This window comes from Lissotriton vulgaris, chromosome 7 (genome assembly GCF_964263255.1).
Source record: "Lissotriton vulgaris chromosome 7, aLisVul1.2, whole genome shotgun sequence".
Lineage (NCBI taxonomy): Eukaryota > Metazoa > Chordata > Amphibia > Caudata > Salamandridae > Lissotriton > Lissotriton vulgaris.
Genome location: NC_141695.1, coordinates 1,359,682,716 through 1,359,710,091, shown reverse-complemented (window position 1 = coordinate 1,359,710,091; position 27,376 = coordinate 1,359,682,716). Strand labels below are relative to the sequence as shown.

General features: G+C 42.5%; 1 protein-coding gene across 3 annotated transcripts in view; it reads left to right on the top strand.

The window, feature by feature from the left end:
• The window catches only part of HSD3B7 (hydroxy-delta-5-steroid dehydrogenase, 3 beta- and steroid delta-isomerase 7), a 496,942-nt gene that overhangs the window by 217,372 nt on the left and 252,194 nt on the right, over window positions 1-27,376 (top strand). For all 3 annotated transcript variants that reach the window (XM_086932049.1, XM_086932050.1, XM_086932051.1), the window contains exon 2: window positions 18,661-18,820. In XM_086932049.1, coding sequence (XP_086788175.1) covers window positions 18,661-18,820 — 160 coding nt within the window. The remainder of the gene's footprint in view (window positions 1-18,660; window positions 18,821-27,376) is intronic.

Sequence of the window (27,376 nt, the reverse complement as noted above, 5' to 3'; positions counted from 1 at the left end):
GTGCCAAAGGAGGAGAGACTCTTATAATTATGTTCAAAGTTGTTTACAATGTAATATTTGCAGGTCCTGTGTTGCACAATGCACGTCATCACTTTCCAAGGCCGCTCTTTCTTAAATATAATATTCACTCAGTATTGGAGGCCCATTTGTGCTAACTATACCATCAATAATAACGATTATGCGGCACTTTATTTTATTGTTCGGAACTTTGCATGTCTACGTATTGCTCATGAAAGGAATAGTCATTATACATCATATACGTTAAAAACGTGATATGGGACATGCTTGTAATCATTATGTTTGATATGATTTGATACACTTAATGTGCCTGCCCCTGTTAATACTCCTCGCTCGTAGTCGCTACAGTGACTCTGCCCTCTGAGCCGTTTCTTTGACTGGAGAAGTATTGCCCCTGGTTCTGCCTGTGACTCTTGGGGTGTTTGAGACAACCGCCGCTGAATTGCCGAGTCCGGGACTGCGAGGCCCACAGGTCTTAACGCTCGTCACAACACGCGCACGTGTTGCCTCTTCCCGGACTCCTCCTCCTCCTCTTTCACCTCGATAACATTACCTTCCCCTCTCCGCGTTAGCGGGACGCGTGCGAAGGGTGGGCCGTTTGAGGCCGTTCGAGGACTCGAGAGACTGGACTGGGCCAGCCCTCTAACATTTCTCCCAACTATTTATCTTTTTGCCCCTTTTCCCTCTCCTGCAAGATATGCAAACTAGAGGAAATAAATAGAAGGCTACCGGGAGTTAGGGAAAACTGCTAGGTCCAATGGACGACTTCATCACTAAGGCTAATACTTTTATAGATCAAAGTATTTCATTGATGGAGGAAAGAGTTTCCCTGGATCTAGCGTTCGCCAAAAGATCCTCTATGGGAGATCTGGCCGACGCTTGAACCCCACTACCAGGTAATAACAATGAAGGGCAAAGGGCTCTTGGGGAGGGTAGGCGTAGCTTACAAAACAATGTGGACCTGTCGGCTTCTCAGCTCTCAGATCTACATTCAAGCTCAGACCTTGAAAGAACACCTGACCTTTTGCCACAAACCCTCCCGCAAATGACATCAGGCGATAGAGAGAAAGCGAGGGGCATGAGGGAAGGAGCCATAAGAAAAACAAAGCCACATTCGAGAAAGTCTAGATCCAAGGAGACAGATAACATCCCTAGTACACCACAGAATCTACCATCTACCATAGAACAGCTAGTAATTCCCGTGATGGTGCATCACCCTGCTCACGATATCCCTACTCCTATTAATTTGGAATCCCCAATCCTTCTATCTAGCAGCAAGGAACTAGTGGATAGTAATAATCCCCATTTGTTAAATAAGATCGCCGAGCTTTTTAAACTTCTTTGCAACCAGTGGAAGCAAAGCTCGTGCAAATGGAGACCCAACTATCCAAATTGGTTAATCTTTCACAGCAAAAACAACCGTTAGGGTTACAACAAATGGGGGGAGGTAAGCAAAATAAACAAGTTCCAACCAAGCCCGGGAATACTCTTCCGAAACCCGTAACTATCCAAAAAAACCTACCTTTAGCCATAACTCCTGTACCTATGAAAGGAAAGCCCACAGTGATCCCATCCACTAACACCACGACCTCGATACAGGGAAACCCCATTTCAACTACAACACCTGTTCTGAAGACAGTGGTAAAAAATAAAATAACATCCAAAACACCGGTAACACAAATTCCTGCTTCCAATCCTTCGATTCCTGTTTCTAACAGAGATCCTACTAGTGTACCCACTGAATTCAGATTTCCAACAGATCTGCCTCCGGATGCATCCCCCTATGTCGTGGTAATGACTGGAGTGCCCGAACTGGTAGACCACAGCACGGAACCTATGTGATCCCTGAAAAATAAGGCACAACATTGGCTACATAATAACCGTCCTATGCCCCCAAACTGGTATGGTAGGATTCTGACAGTACGTAGGACCCCATGGGTGGGAAAAGGTAGAAAAACGATCCCAGGAGACTGCATCGTGATCACTTTTGAAGATCCCCGAGTTGTAGACTTTATCTGCTCTCGGGATCATCCGAAGCCAAATGGAGGGATTGATATTAAACCCCTTTCCTTTTTCTATCCCTCCAGACAACCCTATGGATCCTATCATGGTCACGAATTCCCCTGGAATGCACCACCTCCACGTCACATGGACTTTATTAACACAAGACAACTTGGAGGTCCTCGGTATGGCGACCAGGATAATTCCTGGCACCTAGTGGGTCCGCGTCATCAGGGAGGACGTTGGGATGAATGGGGTCCACACACGTTGAGGTCGACCTATAGAGAACCGCCTCACTGGGACAATTGGTATACTATTCCGATGAGCAATAGATTTAGCGGCCTCGAAATGGTCGACTGACCATCAACGGAAACTGATTCTAATAACTCAAATTCATCACAATCACTGCCAAAAATAGACATCTCATTGGCAATGACAGAACCCGCAGTAATAATCTCCGACATTTCCTCCATATCTATCCTTGTCTGGAATGTGGCGGGTTTACACCCTAAGATAGAGGATGGGACAGCCCTCCATTTTTTGAAACCATTTAAAATAATTTGTCTTCAAGAGACATGGACCACAACTGAGCTCCATCTCATGGGATATAAAACGTATTTCGTTCCAGCCGTTTGCAGCACAGCAGGTAGACCTAAAGGCGGGTTAATAATATATATCGCAAATACCTTAAAACTTCTTAGAGTGACTAACGTCTATTCTGATATAAATTTTCAAATCCTCTCGCTCTCCTTCGAAGATAAGGAGACGATTCTCTTGGTCAACTCCTATAACAATTTAGAAGATGACCAATTTTTGAGTCTCCTATGAAATGTCCAAGAGAAACTAACCCAATCTCATTGGCTGAAGCAAGGTATGGGGTAACTCTACTTCTATGGGGAGGGGACTTCAATCTTCATCCTTGCCCGCTGATAAATTCAGCTTGTTGTGGGATTGTTGACGAATTTAACGTACCACTAGTGCATTTTACCCACACTAAGGTGGGAAATGACTTGAATAATTTGCTCTTTGATCTGGATCTTGAAATAGCTAATACTTTAAATTCAGATCAAAATACCCTCCATCCTACTTACATGGGCAGGGGTCACCAAACGACAGTTGATTACATCTTCCTGTCTCCCGGACTGTCGCAGACAGCTAGAGCCTTTCAGGTCATCGCTAACTCTCTGAGCGATTATTTTGCACTGAAGATAGACATTAGTCTAAGCGATTATAAGCCCCAAAAAACAATAATAACAAAGACTCTTGCACAGAACAAGCTATCTCTGGGCAAACGTAATGGTTATACCATAAAATGGGGAAAAATCGATCCAAATGAAATCATAAAAAAACTTGTTGTTGAGGCATATCCCAACATTAATAAGTGCTTGGACTTATCGGCCACCCATGAAGAAGTCTTAAATAACTTTGGCCATATACTAGAGAAAATCAAGGGACTACTGACAGTCAATTCAAAATCCAAGACCCCTAGGAAGAACGGTTGGTTCAATCACAGCTGTACAGCAGCCCTTACTAAATTAAAACTTGCACTACATACCAAACCTAGAGATGTGGGGCAGATCCAAATCTTTAGGTCCCAATATGTAAAGGTACGCAAATTAAGAATTGAGGAACTTAAAAAAAAACTATGGGAAGATCTCCACACGAGTGCAGTTGCTAAAAACAGTGAGGCCTTTTGGCGAACGGTTAGAGCCCCTTATCTAACCGATAATAATAGCCCAAATATTGAAGTGGCCATTGACGAAGAAACCTGGGTGGCTCACTTTACAAACATCTTTAAAAACACCTCTACTACCATCAATCCTATTAATATCTCTCCAATAGTAGAATACCCAATCCCACTTCATTTTGACATCCCGACATAGTGGTGGCCTTAGATTCAAGTAAGAGCGGAAAAGCTCCTGGCCCAGACGGGGTCCCAGTGGACCTCTTTAAATACAACGTCGAGCTCTGGGCCCCCATCCTTATCAGAGTGTGCACAGCAGCTGCCAATGTAGGTCTCCTGAACTCCTGGACTAAGTCCATTATGGTCCCCATTTTTAAAAAAGGGGACAGCCAGGATGTGAAATGTTATCGTCCTATCTCATTGCTGGACTCGCTGGGAAAGGTCGTTGGGAGAGTAATACTCGAGCGACTTCAGCAATGGGCGGACGATAGAGCCATCGTTTCGGACCTTCAGTTCGGTTTTCGAGAGGGGTTCGTAACTGTGGAGCAGGCCCTAAATCTTAGCCTGATTCTGGGGAAATACACGCAGGCAAAGAACAACATGGTGTACATGGTTTATGTAGACCTGTCCGCAGCTTTCGACTGTGTTTCGCATACGAAACTGTGGACGGTCTTAGGGCAAATGGGTCTGGATTCCCCTCTTTTAGATTTTTTGAGGGAACTCTATTCTAGAGCCTCGGCTAGAGTGCGCTTTGGTCTGAATGGAGAGCTGACAGCGTCTTTCAGCGTGGAGCGTGGAGTCAGGCAGGGTTGTGTCCTGGCCCCCTTCCTCTTCTCGTTGTATACCAACGGTCTTGAGGCGGATATGTTGAGGGGGGCCAAGGACCTCCCACGTGTAAAACAGCGCCTGATCCCCGCGTTGCTCTACGCTGACGACGCTGTCATCCTCGCACGCACACTGCGAGAATTACAGCACTCTCTGAACAGATACACGGCCTTTATGGGCGGTCTTGACCTGAAAGTGAACGTCAAAAAAACGTTTGTCATGACCACTGGTCCTAGAAAAAAACGAGTAAAAGACATCTACCTCGATAATCAAAAACTTGAGGTCACTTCCCAATACCCATACCTCGGAATTATGGTAGATGAAAAACTGTCGTGGAGGCTAGCAGTGGAGGCAAGATGTCATTTGTTCAGAAGATCCACAGCGGCCTTAATGAGTTTCTCCCAGAGACTGGGGAGGAGGGCACCAGTGGAGCTCCTGAAAATTTATAGTGCGAAGTGTCAGGCCATTGCCTTGTATGGAGCAGGAGTATGGGGACACACAGACACTAGTCCACTCCAGGTAGTGGAAAATACTTTTTTAAGATTCCTTCTAGCGACCCCGAGAGGAACATCAACCTACGCTTCGCACCTGGAATTAGGAATACCTTACTGAGAAGATCTGATAAAGATCCAACTACTGATGTTGTGGAGACGCGTTTGGATCTCGGTCAAAAACGCCCTTACCCAGTCAATTGTAGCTGACACCATGGCTCTTGATCAGTCCCAAAAAGTAAAGTGGCTCAGCTATGTTAGAAATTTCCTAAAAGATCTTGGCCTAGAGAACTATTATCTCCAACCAGAAACATTGGTTAACCTTCCTAGGAAGGTTCTAAAGAACTTAGCACTCAGTCACTTAGAGTCATTGAGACTGATGTCTGAGGCGACAAAACCTTCGGTTTTGCATGCAAATATGGTCCAGATAACATATTCCATCCAGCCGTACCTAACTCTCCAGCTCTCTACATATGAGAGGATGTTACTAACAAGATTCAGACTGGACACTTTTTTTAGACTGGTGACATTCCCCGAAAGTAATAGCTGGGACCAAACTCTCCCTTTATGTCCTTGTGATGGGGAATCGAAACAATCTAACATACATGTTATCATGTTTTGTAAATTTCACCACTCACACAGGAGAATCTGGATTTTACCAACATTGAGGCGATGGGGTCTTAGGCAATATCGCCCTGCAATGCTCCGCCTCCAAATGCTTGACTCTGAATCTGTCTGTTACATCGTTTTAAATTTCCTGAAATGTATTAGGAAACATAGAAGAAATCTTTAAAAAATCACCTGGGATTACTTTTAACTTAATTAATTGAAATGATCATTATGAATGCTTGTGTATGAATTTCTTTGGAACAATGAATTGTAAATTGCATGTTTGTGTAAATATGTGTAAATGTATTTATAAATGTTCCTTTTATGGTTTTCCAATGTGAAAAGCCGAATAAAGAAATTTATATTATATATTAATACGCCTAGCGATTCCTGACTTTGTGGGCCGCTTTTAAAACACAAAATACAATACATACAATCGCACAGGAAAATGTCAAAGAAATGTTTTCGATTTCCTTTTTACTTTCCTTGAATCACATGCATGTTTTCAATGTACAAAGGGGCACTAGAGTTCAGAATGACTCCTAGAGATAACTTCTTTTGTACCTGGCTGGTACATTTATAAACTGCTGAATAAATAAAATGTGCTGACTGACTGTTTTTTTTTTCAAAGAGATAATGGTTTGGTGCTAAAGGACTTGAGACTTGCTGGTGTTTTATAACCCGAGTAAAAGAAGCCTTATATATGCCCTCCGGGCTAAGCAAGTGTAAGTGGTGGGCAGCGCCCTCTGCAGATAAGAGGTCTTACTAGAGACGAGTGCAGCAGGACTGTTCTCAGATGTACAGAGGGGCATTATTTTTTAGTGGTGGTTGAGGTTTAAACCTAGCCCAGTAACACATGCAGCCTTGTGCTGTGCTACAAGTGAACTTCAGCTCTTTTTATGATAAGGTTCCCAGCTTCCACTCCTTAATCAGCTCAAAACGCCTCAGGCACTTTACTACGTGGGCTCAGAGGACTGTGTAGCGTCTCCAATAAAATGTAGAGGTTGCCACCTTGTTGCACCAATCCTCCAAGAGGTTCCCGTGTTGAAGGTACGTCACTTCCGGCTTGTTCTAATCAACCATATCACAATTACCTATTTACTAGGGTGTGCCCCGTCATGTGTGTATTCATGATATTTTTATATAGGGGTGTTGCAGTTTCATAGCACTATTCAGAACCTGTCATACTGCTATGCCACATTAGTGCTAAGGGTGTTATCTAGTTCTGAAGGCTGGGCGATGTCAGTGACCTGTGAGGATTCAGACCTGTGAACTGCACAAAGGTTTCAGCAACAGGCACTTAACTCCCCGAGATTACCTGATTTTGCTGTTTCAACGGAATGTCTATCACTTTTCCTGGAATGTACTGATAAGAGGGTCATTGGACACTCCCAGGACAAAAATGCTCATGATTATACGATAACATGAGGTAACGGGCCCCTGAGGAATACTCTGTGTCGTAATCTTCATGGGCTTTCAAAAAAGTGAAGGATGAAATGCTTGAATTAATCTCAGCTACTGGTAATTACTCTGGGCCGCATCCCATTCCATCATTATTTTGCACACTATGTCACCTCAGTAGGGACCTAGCTATATTTCATCATCATCAAACCACTTTATTCGGTTATATTTAAACCATAAAAGTACAGCACACACATAAAAACATATAAGTGCAAAAATACAAAATACAGTGCCAACAATATAACGTAATCCGTCCACAACAGTCTACGTGCAAAAGGTGCAATACAGTACTGGTCAAATACAGTGCATTTTAGGGCAAAAGTGACAGTGCATCCAAATAATTCAATATACACAACATAAAAGTTTCGACCGTAATTAAAATAGTTTAGAAAAGATTAAAAAGCAAGTAATCTAAAACTCTGTTAATTATTTATGGGCTTTCCTCACAGCTATTCCTCAGTCTAACAGCTGCCACAAGAAAACTGGCTATATAAAAAAATCTCATTAGGATCTTTCAATAACTGTAAGTACAATAAGGCTGGCTTTACTTGAATAAAACCCTTTCTTTTTAGTATTGGGAATAGAAACCTCTTTCTGATCTCACTATAAAAGTCACAAAACATTATGAGTTGCATTGTATCCTGAACTGAAAAGTTATCGCAGGTACAGGTCCCTAACTCTTTCAGTCTGCACCACCCCTTTGAGTTTCCTAGAGAGAGGTAAATTAAGTTAAAACGAAAACGTGTTAAAAGCATGCGGTGAAAAGGCCTAGTAACGATTTTTAAATAGGGTTCCAGCGTGGGTGAAGTCTTTAAAAGGTAATGTGCTTTTACCGTTACTTTTATCAACTCCAATTCTTCCTGTTGTATGTCCCATACATTTAAAAACTGTTTTTTCACCCAGCTAGAATCTGTTCTTGTAATTTTCTCAGGGTCTTCAAAAAGGTCCTGTCGGCCAACTGTTGCCAAAGTTTCCTTTACCTAAACAAGCCACCTAATCTTATGTACATTATCCAAAATGAGACAATCCCTGATTAGTCTATGATTAAGATCCAATTCAGGATTAAGCCATAATTTAAGCCAAAAAATAACTGGAGCCAGCCTAAGTTTATCTGTTATATAGCCCATCCCCAATTCCTGATGAACAGCATAGGTGGGTGTTGACTGGGGGACCGGTAATACTCCCCGTAGAAATGTATTCTCCTCTATCTGTAATCCCTCCATTGGTCTGTACCCCCAAATCGATGAACCATATTTGGCGATTGCAATACATTTTGATTTATAGATGTTCAACATTGCCTCTACAGGTTTGGCCCCCAGCCGTTTTGAAAACCCATTTACGGCCGCAATTGCCCTAACCATACCATTAACCTTAATTTTATGTTGAGCAGCCCATGTACCATTCTCATCGAAAAGAGGTACATAAAAGAGGTTACCCTGGTAACTTCGGAGCCTTCACAATAAAAAGGCCTACAATTTCTTTTACTCTGGCGACCTATACTCATCACATGTGATTTAGCTATGTTTACCCTTAAATCCAATAATTTCATAACATTTCCAAATCCCTCTAGCAGCTTCTGTAGGCCGACTGATGTGCGCGATATCAAGACAGCATCGTCGGCATACAGAAGCACAGGGCAACGCTTCTGGCCAATTTTGGGGACATCTAAACTGACTACATCTAAATACTTGCCTAAATTATTAATATGAAGAGTAAAAAGCAATGGAGCTAAAATACAACCTTGTCGAACTCCACGACCAGAACTAAAGTGCCTAGTGCAATTACCATCTTGATCAATCCGTACCCGTGCAGAAAGGTTCTGATGCAGGTCAGCTAAAAAATAAACACGTTTTCCATCCCCATCTCTAGAAGAACCTGTCAGAGCTTTGACCTGTTTACCAGGTCAAAAGCTGACGATAAATCCATAAACGCCAGCTAGAGTATTCCCCCTTTGGCTAAGGTGTATTTACCAATTAACAGGGATAAATTAGGACACTGGTCTTGGGTCCCCCTGCCACTTCTAAAACCGTATTGAAAATTCGATACTACCTTATTCTCGTCTAACCATCCCATCAATTTTCCTAAGACCACCCGCCCCAGAACCTTTAAAGCAAAATCGATTAGGGAGATCGGTCTGTAACGGATCACTGACATAATATCGAGGGACATAATATCGACTATCAAAAATATCGTTGACAAAATATCTACAGACAGAATATCGAGTTTGTATCTACAAACAGGTAAGTACAAAAATATCGAGTTAAAAATATTGTTTACTAAAATATAGTTTATCAAAATATCGACTTTAATAAAAACAATGTTAAATTTAATTAATATTAAAAATTAATTACTAAAATATACTTAAAAATACTTACATTAACTTATAATAATTAAATAACTAATGAAAGTTATAAAAAAATGTTTGACATCATATTTGTTAAAACATATATATATAGTAACATAATATAATTAAATAATATCCAATATTATTACCGTACAATAGCGTAAGTGTAAAAATTACTATTCCCACTCCAGAGAGTGCAACAGTAGGGAAAGCGTTGGATAGCGTAGGGATTAGGGATAAAAATTACTATTCCCACTCCAAAGAGTACAACAGTAGGGAAAGCGTTGGATAGCGTAGGGGTTAAAATTACTATTCCCACTCCAGTGGGTGCAACAGTAGGGAAAGCGTTGGATAGCGTAGGGGTAAAAATTACTATTCCCACTCCAGTGGGTGCAACAGTAGGGAAAGCGTTAGATAACGTAGGGGTAAAAATTACTATTCCAACTTCAAAGAGTGCAACAGTAGGGAAAGCGTTGGATAGCGTAGGGGTAAAAATTACTATTCCAACTCCAAATAGTGCAACAGTAGGGAAAGCGTTGGATAGCGTAGGGGTTAAAATTACTATTCCCACTCCAAAGAGTGCAACAGTAGGGAAAGTGTTGGATAGCGTAGGGGTAAAAAATACTATTCCCACTCCAGTTGGTCTAACAGTAGGGAAAGCGTTGGATAGCGTAGGTGTAAAAATTACTATTCCAACTCCAGTGAGTGCAACAGTAGGGAAAGCGTTGGATAGCATAGGGGTTAAAATTAATATTCCCACTCCAAAGAGTGCAACAGTAGGGAAAGTGTTGGATAGCGTAGGGGTAAAAATTACTATTCCCACTCCAGTGGGTGCAACAGTAGGGAAAGCGTTGGATAGCGTAGGTGTAAAAATTACTATTCCAACTCCAGTGAGTGCAACAGTAGGGAAAGCGTTGGATAGCGTAGAGGTAAAAATTACTATTCCCACTCCAGTGGGTGCAACAGTAGGGAAAGCGTTGGATAGCGTAGGGGTAAAAATTACTATTCCCACTCCAAATAGTGCAACAGTAGAGAAAGCGTTGGATAGCGTAGGGGTTAAAATTACTATTCCCACTCCAAAGAGTGTAACAGTAGGGAAAGTGTTGGATAGCGTAGGGGTAAAAATTACTATTCCCACTCCAGTGGGTGCAACAGTAGGGAAAGCGTTGGATAGCGTAGGTGTAAAAATTACTATTCCAACTCCAGTGAGTGCAACAGTAGGGAAAGCTTTGGATAGCGTAGAGGTAAAAAATACTATTCCCACTCCAGTGGGTGCAACAGTAGGGAAAGCGTTGGATAGCGTAGGGGTAAAAATTACTATTCCCACTCCGAAGAGTGCAACAGTAGGGAAAGCGTTGGATAGCGTAGGGGTAAAAATTACTATTCCCACTCCAAAGAGTGCAACAGTAGGGAAAGCATTGGATAGCGTAGGGGTTAAAATTACTATTCCCACTCCTGAGAGTGCAACAGTAGGGAAAGTAAATACTTCATATATTATTTAAAAAAATATAAATTAATATCTATAAAAAATTAATAAAAAGTAATTACCAATTTAATATAACATAATAATTAACCTATTAAAACGACTAATTAACATTAATTATTACAATTAGTTACCTAATAATACAAATTAATTACAAATTAACAAAAAATTATTTAACAATTAAAAATTAATTAACAATTAATTCAAATTAAATACAATTAAATAAATGTAATTATTTAATTAATTATAAATTAATTACTTCCCACCCTATTCCCCCATAAACCCACAACCCGCTACAGAAAATAAATTAGTAAAATTAACATAATTAGCAATTATTCAATTAAATTAAATTAATTGGCAATTAAAATTTTATTAATTACACATAAAAACTTAATTAACAACTAATTCTAAATAAATACCAAAAATCATTTTTACATATTTAATTAATTATAATTAAATTACTTCCCACCCAATTCCCCTATAAACCCACAACCCGCTACAGAAAATAAATTAGTAAAATTAACATAATTAGCAATTATTCAATTAAATTAAATTAATTGGCAATTAAAATTTTATTAATTACACATAAAAACTTAATTAACAACTAATTCTAAATAAATACCAAAAATAATTTTTACATATTTAATTAATTATAATTAAATTACTTCCCACCCAATTCCCCTATAAACCCACAACCCGCTACAGAAAATAAATTAGTAAAATTAACATAATTAGCAATTAATCAATTAATTAAAATTAATTGCCAATTAAAATTTAATTAATTACCAAATATAAATTAAATAACAATTAATAAAAAAATATTACCAATAAATAAATTTACATATTTAATTATTTATAATTCAATTACTTCCCACCCTATAAACCCACAACCCGCTACAGAATTAAATTACGCAAAAATTTAAAAACACAAAATTCATTATTTTAAAATTAATTATAACATAAATACACACTTTTCACACATATAATAACATAAAAAACACTATAACAAATTCGATATTACTAACATTTCGATAATTGTAATAACCTATATTATATACTTCGATATTTTAACTTTCTATATTTTTAACATTCGATATTACATTACTTACCTTAAAAACAAAATTTTTGATGTCCATTCGATATTTTGTCCAATCTATATTTAAAACTCGATATTATGGCCAATCGATATTTTGGACTCGATATTTTGACAGTTTACCGTCTGTAACATTGGGCATCTCCTCTACTACCCTTTTTAAAAATGGGGACTATAATAGATGTAGCCTAAGAAGGTGAATGGTTTCCCTTTGCTGCAGTATTAAAGATTTTAGTCAGAACTTTTGCCCAAAGAACGGGATACGTTTTGTATAAATCGGCTGGAACACCGCCTGGGCCTGGCGCCTTATTACTGGACATAGCCTTAATGGCCAGTACTACTTCCTCCTCATTAAAACTCATAGGCGAGGTTGAGTCTCTTGAGACAGCACAGGGTACAAAATCTGTAGATGGGGGAGTCTCATATATAGCCTCAAAATGTGCTACCACTGTGCTTCGGTGATGTTACATTCTGCCACAGTATTACCACTATCAGAGAAAAAGGGCTTATTGGTGATTTCCCAAAAACTGCGACTATTTTTTAGAACGTCAACCGACATCAAGGCCTCCCAAGCTTCCTTTCTGATATCATTCTTCCTGGTTTTTACTGCTAACTAGTAGTCCTTTCTGACTATGGCCAATTTAATCCTATTTTGTGGGATCTGTTTTATAGCACTCATTAACTTGCTATGTGCCCGTGAACATGTGGTATCAAACCATTTCTCTGCCATTTGTTGCCCCATTTTTACCTGGGCCGTTAGATTCAAGGATATTTGTTTACAGATGGCTGTAAAGGCCTCAATAACCGCTGTGCCCACAGATGTTACATCTAAACATATATGCAGCATGTCATTTACCATCAAGAAAAGTGTATCCAAAAAAATCTCAGGAATAATCTTTGTCCATTTCAGCCTTCTGCCCTGATCAGTGGGTTTAATACTGACCTCCACCCTTGTGTGACTCGTGGGTCGCCCCAAACCGCAATCTTTATTTAGTTCCAAAATGACCGGATTGTGATCACTAAAATGCGAATGTTTCGCACTATAAAAATAAACACAGGACAACAGGAGGGGGCACAAGAAAATGTAATCAATCACAGTAGTACAGCCTCTGACTGTAAAAGTGGGGATCCTGTTAATTGATTTGATTGTACTGGCTTCATAGAGATCCACCTGTACTGGCTTCATAGAGATCCACTGTACTGGCTTCATAGAGATCCACTATACCTAGCTATATACAAATCAGACTTGACCCTGCTCCAATGGAACAGTCTAGCCTGAACCGCCCGGCCAGGTCCTCCCTGAACCGCCAGGCCAGGTCATCCCTGAACTGGAACACAAACAATTTAAGACCAGTTTCACTCTTGTTATGGGCTCATCAGCCATGTATAGCTTGGTTCCAGTGATACAGTGTGCATGTGAGCCAAGTCTGGGCATACCCGTTCCACTTAGGGCGATACACTAAATTATAGATAAAAGGGATGGATGGAATGCTTGAATTAATCTCAACCACTGGCTCAGTCTTTGTATACTTCAGTAATCTCTACTGGGCAGGTATCTCTCGTAATCACTTGGAACTAGGCTTAAACTAGGCTTTGGAGAGAGGACGTGGCGTAATGCCCAGAGCTGTTGACTTTGGAGCTGGGGAACCAGGTTTGAGCATCAGCTTCGACTCAACATCCTGTGAATCTGGGCAAATCACTTAATCTACATGTGCCCACAAACAATGAATGTGCCCTTATGTAAGGTAACCTGTGCTCATGTAAGGCACTCCAATACCTTCAGGTTGAGTCTACACTATACAATAACTGGACTAAAAAAAGTGTAAATTCTTTGTTAACCCATCACAGGTGTTTCAGTTTACATGCAAGCCTCTCTGCTCCAGCTGTTCAACCGCTGGGTCTTAAAACTCAGGCAGTACGTTTATTTTCCAATCAAGTTACCCCACACTTACTCTCTAAACCCACACTTACTATCTAAACCCACACTTACTCTCAAGTCCATTACCAACACAGACCACTCCAAACAGGCATTATTAAAGGCAGTAGGTGTGGGGTTGACTGCCTGCTTTTAGGCTTTGTCAATGCTTGTTTTGCTTCATTCTTGTGAAGGTTTTTATAGTGGGGGAGCTGCCAGGGCCTCACCAATAGAAAATAAAAAAATGTCTAATAGCAAAAGCATGTTCTGGCCTCAAATAGCACACATTGCCATAATAGCCCCTGGCAAAGAAAATAACTACTTTTTTGTGAATGAGTTGAATGTGAAAGCTCAATACTGTTAGCCTATGGCACTAGAGGGCAGACTCACTGCCCCATGCTATATGGCGTGGGAAAAAAATGGGAATGAAAGAACAGACCAATTGATTTTATTTCTTTTTACAGTTTTGTCTAGTGCAAACTGGAGCGCAAGGTATTGGAGCCCTGTACAAGAGCACCACTTACATTCCTCAAAGTCACATTCATTGTTTTTGTGGGCACTGTGAGATTAAGGGATTTGCTCAGAATTTCTGGATGTTGAGCCTGGGCTTGGACTCAAACCTGGTTCCCCAGTTCCAAAGTCGGCGGCTCTGGTCGTAAAGTAAGCTAATATATATATCGTGAACAAGGCTCGCTGAGAGCCGAAACGTCATGCGCTAACTTGTACTGAGTAAATAATTTGCACTAAATTGGTCCGTGAGACGCGGTGTCTTGGATATATATATATATATATATATATATATATATATATATATATATATATATATATATATATATATATATATACATATATATATATATATTCACTGAAAAAACCATAGGTTATAGACCATATATAGTTAGGGATTAGCATTTACAAAACCTTAATTTACTCGCACAAAACCATTGAAATTCGCATATATAGTTAGTTACACTAACTATATATCGCGCACCCGCAATCCACTGCTGATGATGTCACATATTACATCATTCATGACATGGTCAGTGACATCACTGATGACATCTCAAATGACATCACTGATGACATCACTGATGACATCATCCAGTGACTGTGTGTTTCTGTAAAGTTTAAATATGTTTTACATATTGAAGAATGAGTAGATGTAGAAGTGTCTGGATGAAGGATTTAGTAGGTGCGTGACTGACTGTATGAGTGAGTGATTAAATGTGTCTCACTGAGTGCATGGGTTAGTGACTAAACTGTCTTAATTTGTGCATCATTATGTCTGTTGTCTGTTGTTCTGTAAACTGCTGCATGTGTTGATCAGTAGCTATATGAGTAACTATATGGGTTATTGATTGATTGTCGAAGTATTTGTATGGGAGAGTGAGTGTGTGTGTGAGGGTGGCTGGGAGGTGTGTGACTCTGTGCATAGATGTGTGAGCAGTTGATTCACTATATGTATGGGTTCAAAAGTGCATGTGGAAACAGCTGTATGGGCGGTTGACTGTCTGCATGAGTGTATTGGTGAGTGATTGGATTTCTCAGTGCTACATGTCAAAGTAAGTGCATATGTAAAACACAGTACATGTGAGAGTTGACATATATAAATAACTGTGCATAAGAGCCAGTGAATGTGTGAGTGGCTGTATGGATCATTGTGAACTTGTATCAGTGATTGTATAAGAGAGTAAATATGTGTTAGTATATGTTTGATTAAGTAAGGTGTGTATAACTGTATAGTTGAGGAAATGGAGATGTGATTGATTCTTTGCATGACTGACTAGGTGTGTGAGTAACTCCATGGATGAGTGACAGTCTGTGAGTGTCTGTTTACACTGATTGTATCTAAGGTTATATTAGAGTCTGAAGAGGTTCAGTGTATTATCACATAAATGATATTATCAGTGATGTGATCAGTAATGTCAAATGAGATGTCATCAGTGATGTCATCAGTGATGTCATTTGAGATGTCATCAGTGATGTCATCAGTGATGTCATTTGAGATGTCATCAGTGATGTCATCAGTGATGTCACTGACCATGTCATGAATGATGTAATATGTGACATCATCAGCAGTGGATTGCGGGTGCGCGATATATAGTTAGTGTAACTAACTATATATGCGAATTTCAATGGTTTTGTGCGAGTAAATTATGGTTTTGTAAATGCTAATCCCTAACTATATATGGTCTATAACCTATGGTTTTTTCAGTGAATTTCAATGGTTTTTTAATAGCAAATATCAAAAGCTGTAAAATGTATTCTTATTCTAATTCAAAAATATATTTTATATTTTTGTAATATTTTTTTTATTTATTTGTTAGCTTAATAAGGTTCCGCGACCCGCTCCACGAACCGGTAAACGTTCCATTAGCACAACCACCGCGTTAGAAAACGATATCGTGACGCGTCGCGTAATCGCGACGTATTGCGTTACCGCGTAATACGTCTTATGACGCGCCGCATTAGCGCACCCGGAAGCGTTCTGGAACGCGAACCAAGGCGCGAAGCGCAGCTACTCGGAAGCGATCCGGGTCGCGTTACGGGACGCGTAACGTAAGCATAACAGGTCATGTGACTTGAAAATAACACTTTTTATTGGTTGATTTCATTTTTTATTTCTGAATAATGTAAAGCTAGGTCATGTGACCTAAAAATTACGCTTTTCATTGGTTTAGAACATTTTTTTTCTCCAAAATGATGAAAGCCCCCTCCTATTTTTCTCACTCTGACTTTCAACTTTGTGAGAGAAAGAACTATTATCATTATTGGAAGATGGCTTCAATTGTAGCTGCAGCTGGTGGACCCCCACCACCACCACAACCTCCTAGGAAGGATGGACCACCTCCCCAGTTTATTCCCAACCCTGAAGAAGAGGAGGAAGAAGAAGAACAAGATGTACATCAAATAAAAATTTTCCCTGAAGAGCCCCGGAAATCACACCGCAAGGCCAATTTTATTTGGCAGTTTTTTTCATTTCCTGCAGGCCAAAAAAAGGTGAATGCACGTTATGTTACATGCCTGATATGTAAAGAACCTCTGTCTCGAGGCACGGATAAAAAGTATAGCTTTGGAAACTATACAATGCATCGCCACATGCAAAGGTGGCATCCTATAAATTATAGTATGGCGGAAGTGCGTAACCTAAGTGAAAATCCACCAACTCTTGTGGCCACCACCTCATCCCATGAAAGTTTTTCGGGACCAGAGGCGAGGGAAATGGTCCCCGCTATTCAAAATAATTTTCAACATATCAAGCTGGTGTGCATTTATTGTGGGGGTTTGCTTTGTCACGGCGAAATGAGCTTTCCATTAATGAACAGAGCATTTGAAAATCACAAGTGCTCAAAACGCCCCAGAAAGTGATTTTTTTTTTGTTGCTCCTGTTGAGCCGTTTCTAATGCCTGTTTTTCGTTCTTCCCCCTGAAAAAAAACCCCCAAAAATATAAAACCGTTCAAAAAATACAAAAAAAGTATAAAAATGTTCAGAAAAATAATTTAAAAAATTAAAAACAACAAAAATAATTAAAAAAAGTTCTTTTAAGAACTACCTTCCCTTTATGAAAAATTACTAGAATTCTAGAAGTCAATCTTTCTTGTTTCCTTATAGTACGCTCCCCGGAACGCTTTCCGGTGCGCGTACCGGGCGCACCCCACGAAAAAAAACTATTTTTTTTTTTTGCCCCTCGGGCCCTTTTAAAGCCTCCACATCAAACCTAGGGGGTCAGGGAGGATCTACTATGCCCCCTTATGGTCATTTGCCCCTTCGTTTTGTCCTCCTCTTGTGTCTCGATCCTACCGAGAGACAAGATGGCGGCTGCTCCGGACTGTTTAGAATGTTGACAGACACCGGAGAGCCAATCAGCTTCGCTTCGCAAAGCTCCGTTACGCTAAAAGTACGCGAACTGGTGCGCTACCCGGGACGCTGTCACAGATATATCTGTTTTTTTAAACGTTAATTTCTCAAAATCCACTGGAGCACATATATTGAGACCCAGCAAAGGCACATCGGGCTAACAGTCCCTACAATTTTGCCAAGTTTCGTGCAAATCCATTCAGCCGTTCGAGCTAAAAGTGAGGCCAAACGCCCTATGGAAAACTCAATGTTAAAAACGCGTTTTGGGACCCCCCTTTTTTCTCGGCCCCCCCTTGACGAAACCCCCCCAAATTTTCAGGGGCTGCTCAGAAACCTAATGTGCCATTTTCTTGAAAATTTCAGCCGATTCCGTCCACAAACGCCAAAGTTATTAGACATAGAATTTTCAAAAGTTACATGGAGAAAAAATCCTAACTATATATACCTACTGGCGACCGCCAGTAGGTAATATATATATATATATATATATATATATATATATATATATATATATATATATATATATATATATATATATATGATTTTAGTTAAATCAAAGGGCTAACTTCACACCTAACAACAACGACAGGAAGCTTGGTGAAATATATAAGTAGCCTCAAAACCAAAGACCCATTGCCTCTGCGTCAAAACGCCTCACACTTTTCTCTGTTAAGATATGAATGCAATTTCAAAATATCAGTTTGCAGCAAAAATGTTGAAAGCAAAGGCTATAAATGAACCCAGGGAATGCTTGCGACAGATGGAGGGAATCTGTGGTGCCAAGAAAATCTAGCTAAATTCGAGTAATGCCCGTATGTGACATTGAAATGTTTGTTCCCTGCTGAATCTAACACTTCCTCCTCTTTCCCCCCTGCAGATGGCAGCCAGACGCAATCAGGTGTATCTGGTGACTGGTGGCTGTGGGTTTCTGGGCTGGCATCTGGTGAAGATGCTGGTAGAACGTTCCGAAGGTGAAATCGCTGAGGTGCGAGTATTTGACCTGTACCTTGATGACAAAATGATGCACCTTGGCACAGGTAAGAGTTGGAAAGCCATATCTGCTTGTTTTGTTATCACTCTGCTGCCAGACTTGCACTTATCTCTTTACGGGTAAAGTGATAGCATAGAGACACATCAATATTGCATGCCGTTCTGGTAGTACTTTTTTGCTATGAATCAGTGCTTGGTTTGAGCCGGTGGTTTCTGGTGCTCGACACTGGCACTTAATGGTCAACACCGGGACTTTTGACAATCTGCCACATGGTGGCGCTGAATATCTAATTTAGAGATGAACCCAACAGCAGTTGTTTATTCATTCAATATACAGTAAAAATGACTAATACCTGCCACCCAAGCCATTCTTATAGCATTGGGGGTCTAGAATAGTCTGAAATGCCACACTTGTAGGAGTGTGATGGTTAGTGGTTGTGTTGGTACTGTAACTAGCAGTGCTGGGAGTGGCAATAGGTGTCACAAACTGCAGTTGCCTCATGACGAGGGCCCTGGCTCTCTTTGTTTTTTTAAAGATTTAGTACTGCTATGAATGCAGTCCAGGTCGGTGTCCAGTGACACCAGGACTGTCTAGGTAGGGTCCTGCGTATATAACTATTGAACACAGCAGAGGCAGCAGTGGCGATGAGGAGAAGACGACATTGCAGGTAGTGCTGTCCACAGATGAATGACATCCCCTCTGCATCAACAACAGGCAGAGCTCGAAGTAGACAGGGGAAAGAGGGATCGACGTTTCTAATATTTACCAATTTGACTAAAACTGTTCCCATACTTTTATATTTAAAAAAAACAAAAACATTCCCGAGCAGTTAAATTGCTGCAGGTTGAAAGGGGAGAAGAATGGACTCCTTTAACTGTGAAGTGAGAGGCATAAGACACAACTAAAGAAAAAAAACTTCTCCCTAGGGTGCCTGCTACCTCAAAACAACTTGTATGTGTGCAATCGGTTAGTTGGTAAATCTGAAGGCTGTTTTGGGAGCCAGCATAGGTTTTAATAGACTGATAGAATCTGGAATATGTCATTTTAAAGGAAGCCTATAAAAAAGATTTGCAGTAGCTACAATCAGTGCATTACTAAAGTCATAACTTTTGAAAGCACTGTAAATATTTAAAGAAAATATTTTGCGACCGCCTGTGTGATTTTTTGATTGATAGCTTTATTTCGATATAAAAATATCATAAAAGCGTATACAATAAATAAGGGACACAGCATTTACAACAATCAAATTCCAAATATACAAAAGGAAAAAACAGGAAGAAAAGGTATTAAAAACAGTTAAAACAAGATTAAATTGATAATGAAAGCCTTCTTGCACGAATCAACCAACACCACTTTAAAAATTTTGACACAATACAAACAATCAGAGTTGATGTGTCAGACATTAAAATACGTAGCGCCACTTTATATTGACGGGTGCCTAGAAGTCTACATAAGGGTTTAAGCCATCGCCTCCTAGGTGCACAATAATCCGAACATTCGAAAAGAATGTGGGCTACCGACTCAATACGAGTGGGACAGCGCACATAAAAGGGAGAGATCTGATAAGGGGTTTTCCAGCGGGCAACTAATTCACCTACTGGTAGTGTTCCTACTCTGAACTTAAAGTACAGGGTACGGTCAAAAGGGATGGAAATCATGTCTAAGTAGGGTTCATAGGCCACCACAGCTTTAATCCCCAAAAAGGCTAAAGTGGAATTGCAATGGCTTGGATCTGAGAGTAGTTTTGAAGAAACCCAATCCCAGTACAATTTCTTAATCGTAGCTTTCAGAGGGGCAGATCTCGATGCCCAAGCCTCGCCTAGCCCTATCTCCACTAGCAGCCGTTTTACGTCCCTCAATCATTTAATCCTAGACCAGCCTACCATTGCCATTACCTCTGATAGTGCTTCTGCATAGGAGGCTAATTCTGGCACCCGCCACAACCGAGCCCAGAGAAGCAAGGGGCGAAGTTGTGCATGGTCCTTGATCGATTTACATCCTAAATCAAGAAACACTGGGACAGTTGGAGTACTCGACGGGAAAGCCAACAGATCTTTCAAAAATTTGCTCTCTGCTTTTCCTAGTACATCTAAGTTACAAGTACCCCACAGCTCAGCCCCGTAAAGGGCAGCGCTAACCTCTCTAGCTTTGTAAATCTCCATCACTGGGGCTATAGGTTTACTTGTGGAGGAGCGTTGTTCCTTGAGTAATGTTCCGCCCACCCTTTTGTGACCAAGGAGCATTTTATTGATATGTGGATTCCAACTAAGAGAGTCATTAAGGCGGATAACCAGATAATCAAACTCGGAAACCCTCTCCAATGGGGCAGAATTTAAGGTCGGCGGGCGCCCCGGGTTTTTGGGGGGATTCATGATCAAATACTTAGTTTTGTCAGTGTTGATTACCAACCCCCTCAGCGAGCAAAACTCCTGGAAGTTATTCAGGAGGCTCTGAAGGCCCATGGGGGACTTTGAAATAAGAAGAGTGTCATCTGAAAAAAGCAGTGTAGGAATCCTTTTGCCCGCCAAGGAAGGAGCATCAGAGGGATGTCTTAACAAATGCTCAACCACTCCGTTCACGTAAAGAGAGAACAGAGTGGGAGCTAGCACACATCCCTGGCGGACACCCCTTCCTACAGGAATCCTATCGGTTTTTTCACCGTTCGTGCCCCATCGCACCTGTGCAAAATTACCATTGTGTAGTCTCACAAGGAGGGATAGAATATACGAAGGGAGCCCCAATTCTGATAAGACCTTCCACAACTCCTCTCTAGGTACCAGGTCAAAGGCAGTCTTAAGGTCTATGAAGGCCAAATATAGACTGCCTTTGCCCAGCACCACCACCTTCCAGTACAAGAGAGCCAGTCTAAAGGCCTGTTCAATGGTCCCGGTTCCAGAACAAAAACCGGCTTGGAGGTCTGACAGAATATTGTTATCGTCCACCCACTGGAGTACCCTTCTCAAAATCACCTTCCCTGCCACTTTTTGGGAGGAGTCGATAAGACTTATTGGCCTATAATTTGCTGGGTTGTCCCGACACCCCTTTTTGAATATCGGGACAACTTCAGCCCCCTTCCAGGAGTCTGGTACAGGCGCACCTCCATTAATGGCATTGAGTAAAGTGGAAACCAACTTCCCCCACTCCTTAGGGCTAGCCCGTAACAAATCGCCCGGTATGCCATCCGGCCCTGCTGCTTTAAGAGGAACCAATGATTTAATTACATCTTCCACCTCTCTAGCGGTAAAAGAAACATCCTCACTACCCCCTGTACAGTCGGCTATAGAGAAAGTGGTATTAGAAGCCTCCCCAGTAGGGGTATAGAGAGATGAGAAGTGGTCGAACCAGTTCTGGGCAGGGATGTTGCAAGTCAGCAAAGTGCTATCTGGCCTATCCCTAGATCTTATTAGGTTCCAGAAGCTTCTAGCGTCCCTGCCCTTGCTTGCGTCCATAAGATCAGCCCAGAACCTATCCTCCCATTCTCTCTTGGCTGCCGCGATAGTCCGGGAGTACTCTTTCCTGGCCAGTCTGATTGCAGGCTGGGATTTGCTTTTAACAGCACTAATCAGGGCATTTTTCTTCCCCCTATATTTTTGAGTATACCAACCCGGTGGGTTCTGCAACTTTTTGCTCTTACCAGTTCATGAGGCCTTGTGTGGGATAGTGAAAAGGTTGCTCAAGGCTTTGGTTGTATCACAGAATATCACTGTGACTTCCCCTAACAGGGGAGTCAACAAATCCATTTTGGACTGAGCTGTGTCTAAAAGTGCCCCAATTGCTTTCACTTTCTCTTCGTCCATAATAAGCCTGCTCCATTTCAAGCGTCTGCCACAGTTGGAAGGATATACTTCCTGAGTGGTAGGCGCTGAAGGAGACATGAGTGCCCCCTGGCTCCCAATCCACAACGGGCAGAGAGCAAGAGAGAGGAGATTGTGATCACTCTCGACTGAGGGGAGAACCTCCATATCCTGCAGAAAGGGCCAAAGTTTTACGTCAAGGAGAATATAATCTATCCTGGACGTATGGTTCACCCTATTGTAGGTATGGGCTCCAGAAGGGTCTGACAATGACCTTCCGTTGACAGCCCTAAGGCCGAATTCCATATTTAAGGAGTTAATTTGGATCACCACTTTTGATCATCTCCTAAAGGGGGGTATAGTCAAGGGTGGTATCCCTCTCCGAGTATCATCCTCTGTAATTCCCAGGGAGTCCTCCAGGCCGAGGGGCTCAAACGTACAGTTTAGGTCTCCTGCGACCAAGACATAAGAACAAACGGGGCGCTGCCTAAGCAGGGACTCCAAACCTGTTACTATAGGTGAGTGTGAGCCTCCCTTCGTGCCCCTAGCATAAATATTATAAATGTCTAAGATCAGTCCTCCCCGCTGCTCTTTGATTGATATACCCAATAGATCAGCAGAGTTAGACACATGCTGAGTAACTTGGCACCCAAGGGAGATAGCTACCCATATAAGGAGGCCTCCTGAGGGGCAGCCCCTCCCTGAGGGGGGGAACTCTGCGGGTACAAAGAAGGATGAATAACCCACCTTGTGGCAAGGCTGCCTACTCCAAGTTTCTTGGAAAATGCAAATAGAGTAGCCTTCCACAAGGGTGTTGCAATCAGGAAGGGCCAGCTTCCTCAGAATACCCGCAACATTCCAGCTGAGAATCCTTAAATTTGGATCCGCCACAGCAGGCTCGCTGCGGGATTCAGGGATAGATAACTCCTCCCTCTCTTCGTGATCAAAGTGAAGTAGTGTGGCTCACTGGTTAGAGGCGGCAGACCCGAGAGCAGAGGACGGCCCGGGACCAGGGTTCGATTCCCGGCGCGGCAGGTTTCTGGACCAGGGTCAGCGGACTCGATAATTCTCTCGCCTCGGTGCCCACTCTGATCAGCGATCACACTCGGCAACTCTGGGCATTAGCTTGCCTCATCTTCACTAACGGCCCCACCAGACCGCCGGGGATGCCTGGTCTCACCCTGGAGATACCCATTAAGGGACCATCTCTCAGGGAAGCCAGGAAGGGTTTCGCAGCGGTCGAAGCGCCTTGGGACCCTACGGGTAAGTAGTGCGCTATATAAATGCCAATACATTTACATTTACATTTACATCTTTCTCCTTGTAGACTCCCAACAACCGGGGTAAAATCGTTAGATGGAGGGGTGCATAAAACAGGTGTAGGTAACAGGTTTTCATCAGCAAGGCCAGGAACATGTGGCTCTGGCACAAAACCCGGACTCAGGGAAGATGGAACCACCCCAGGAAAAATATAATTTCAATATCCTGGCATCCTCCCATATGGCCCTACCCATGCTACTGACTGAGGAGGTAAGGGGATAAAGTGATTCTCGCGGGGGATAAAGTTGTGCATCCGTCTTCCTCCTGTTTGAATACCACATAAATTGCCTGCAGATCTCGGGTAGAAATAGGTCAAATCGACTACCCCAATTCCAGCACCACCGGTCCCCGGATTTTGGTTGCAGATTGTTTGGGCAACCCTGACATCCTTAAAATTAACCACCACACAGTCACCCTCAAACTGCTTGTGCCCGTAGCCTACCCATCCTACCCTTCTAACACCTAGGATCAAACCATCAAGTTCTCTAGGGAGGGGTCTATTTATTCTTAGCCAATGCATAGTTTTGTTTTTTTAGCATTTGATAGGATTCTAGTTGATCAGCCTTCAAGGGTGATACGTTTGTAAGAATGGCAACATAGGGCTGACAGTCCGGTGGTAAATCCATAGGAGGTCTTCTGCGAGCCTCTTTAGATGGGGGCACATTAGGCTGGATACCAGGTAAAGGAAAAGAGCTAGCTCTTCTAGGGTTTATTCGCTCTGGTCCATTACTAGTGTCAGGGATTCTGGGATTGACAGGGCCATAATTACTAGGAGCCTCAGATCGCATACGCTTCGTAGCAGGGGCACTACTGATCTTTGTCTTATTTGGATGTTCTGTAGCATTCATAGTAGGTGGCCCAGGGTACCGTACACCCTCATTAGTGGTCACATCAGATGCTGCGTGGGTTTTTACAATTGACACCCCTTTGGCCGAACCAGTTGCAATAGATAGATCCTGTAGGGAAATGGAGGACGCCCGACCGGTAGAATCCCCCCCTGATTCATCCTCTCTAATTCTAGAGTGAAGCTTGATAAGGGATTTTATGGAGTAAAAGTTATCCAGGGTTGCCTGTTCGAACCTATCCATCCGTTCAGCCAACCCTTTAACTCTCTCTAAAACCGGGAGAAATAAGGATTTCAGCATTTTCTCTATTATGGTGATCGAAAGGATCTCATTGGGAGGGGGCTCCACAGGTACTATAGTCGGGACAACCGGTGGCTCTATGACTGTATTGTCTAATAACTCGCCCTCCATAACCTCATGAGGACAACTTGCAGCACCCCCTACTCCCTTTTGGGACACACCCACTCTGGTACCAAGTCTCCTGATTTTCTTACAGACTTTGGGGTGACAACCTCTGCGAGGGCTAGTGGTTCTCTTCCTTTTACTATACGCTGTTCTTTTTGCTGCCGGCGGTACCAATACTGGTAAGGGTAATGTATCCCCTTGACTAGGAGTAGTGTTAGAGGGGAGCACGGGAACAGGAGCATTGCCAGGCCGTAAGTCTGAAGCATCAACTTCAATAAGTGGGACTGAGACTGCCGTGCTCTCCAGCCTGGCAGGACTGGCCCCTGGAGCCGCAAACCTTGTGTGGTCCAAGGAAAGGGAAGCAATCACCACAGGGTCAGTTGTGCCTGCTGGAGTAAGGACTTGCGCCAAGGTGCCCGATGACAGACTCTTCTCAGGGAGATTTTTAAGAAGTTCGATGGATAAGCGACGCTCGGCACGTCTCTCAGCCAGGGCGATTTCTCTGTCAATCTCCTGAGTAGCCCTGGCGAAGTACTTATCTAGAGGACCTAGTATTGAGACCCCTACAGAGGGGGGTAAGGGGTTAGGAGAACACGAAGTCATGCTGTAGGGAACAATCAATCCTAAGAAGACTAGACAATGAGACCACTGAATAAGGAAATCCAAAAGAATAATAGGCCTTTAGCACCAATAGTTAGTGAAACCGGTAAAACGACTCACTATGTCGTAGTCATTGAGCCGGAAAAGGGCCAGAGCCAGATGTAAGAGGGGGGCCCAGCCCAGCCTCCTGCAGCCCCTGAATGCCCGCCCTTTGCTAGGGCTTCGCCCGCGCGCGTCCCGCGATGCGCGGGTATAGGTTGGACTATATAGGAGGAGGCGGGGCGGGAAGAGGCTCCAGCTGCGGGGAATGTCAAAGCGCTGGGGATGCTGGACCTCGCAGTCCTGCGCCCGTCCTCACAGACTGCAACCAGGTGGGGGAAACGTCAATGTCCTTCCCGGTCCTTCCGAAATAATCTCACAAGTGTCCCAAGACAGGAAAAGCTGCACCTCGATCCACGCACACCAAACGGCTAGCGAGCAGCTCCCGCGGAGCGGGGTCCGCGAGCTGTAATGAGTAGCAGGGAGGCGGGGCGGGAAGAGGCTCCAGCTGCGGGGAATGTCAAAGCGCTGGGGATGCTGGACCTCGCAGTCCCGCGCCCGTCCTCACAGACTGCAATCAGGTAGGGGAAACATCAATGTCCTTCCCGGTCCTTCCGAAATAATCTCACAAGTGTCCAAAGGCAAGAAAAGCTGCACCTCGATCCACGCTCACCAAACGGCTAGCGAGCGGCACGGACACCGCCTGTGTGCAACCTGTATTATGCTGCGTGTAATACGTTTTAATCCATTGACTTTAGTTCACTTTCCTTTCGGTCACAGGCTTGGACCTCTTACCACTAAAAATACCTCACTATTTCCCTAGGGCGCCAACCAGGATTGATATCACTGGCCCACAGATATCTGAAGTGATCCCATTGGCCATCGAACTGTCCTACCAGAAAAACGTGTTTCCCACAGTTGAATTCAAGTTACATTTGTTTTTTATTTGTGGTGGGTTTATTTTATTTTATATGCAGTTACCTGTAGCTCAAGGGTTAAAAAAATATTTACAATATATTTTGTTCTTCTAGCTAGCAACATCTCCAATCCCACACTCTGGCCACGCCCCCATCGTACTCAGGATCACCGTTCCCATACTTTTCTTTACGCACTTCAACGCTCATCACCAGGAGTTCCTTTAGTTACACATCCTTTGGGCTCCTCTCCTCTGCAGAAGTGGCTGAGTGAGTGTCAGTCAATGTTAAGCAGTCAGAATACATTCTGGGAGTTCCTGCCCTGCACAGGGCTGCTGCAGCCCTGAAACGCATTGATGGGGCTGTCCTTTGTGTAAGTCAATTTCACTGAAGGGTCTGACGTGACATTGAATATAGAGGGCTGTCCCCAGGGGGATAATAGTGTGGATGTGATAATGTGAAGTGTTAAAAGGGGGACTTATGCAGTTTCTGTCCCCCTAAAATGATAGTAGCCTTGCTAGGAAGAGCGCGTTACTCTTTGACAAAAAGCGTAGCAGAGAAAAACGACAAGCGATGGGTGGAAGAGCTGGAATTAAACTAAACCACGGGCTGTTAACTAGTCTGGTGCTTTCATTTCCATAATTTGCTGGTGACTGAGATTACAGCATAACTACTAAGAGATCAG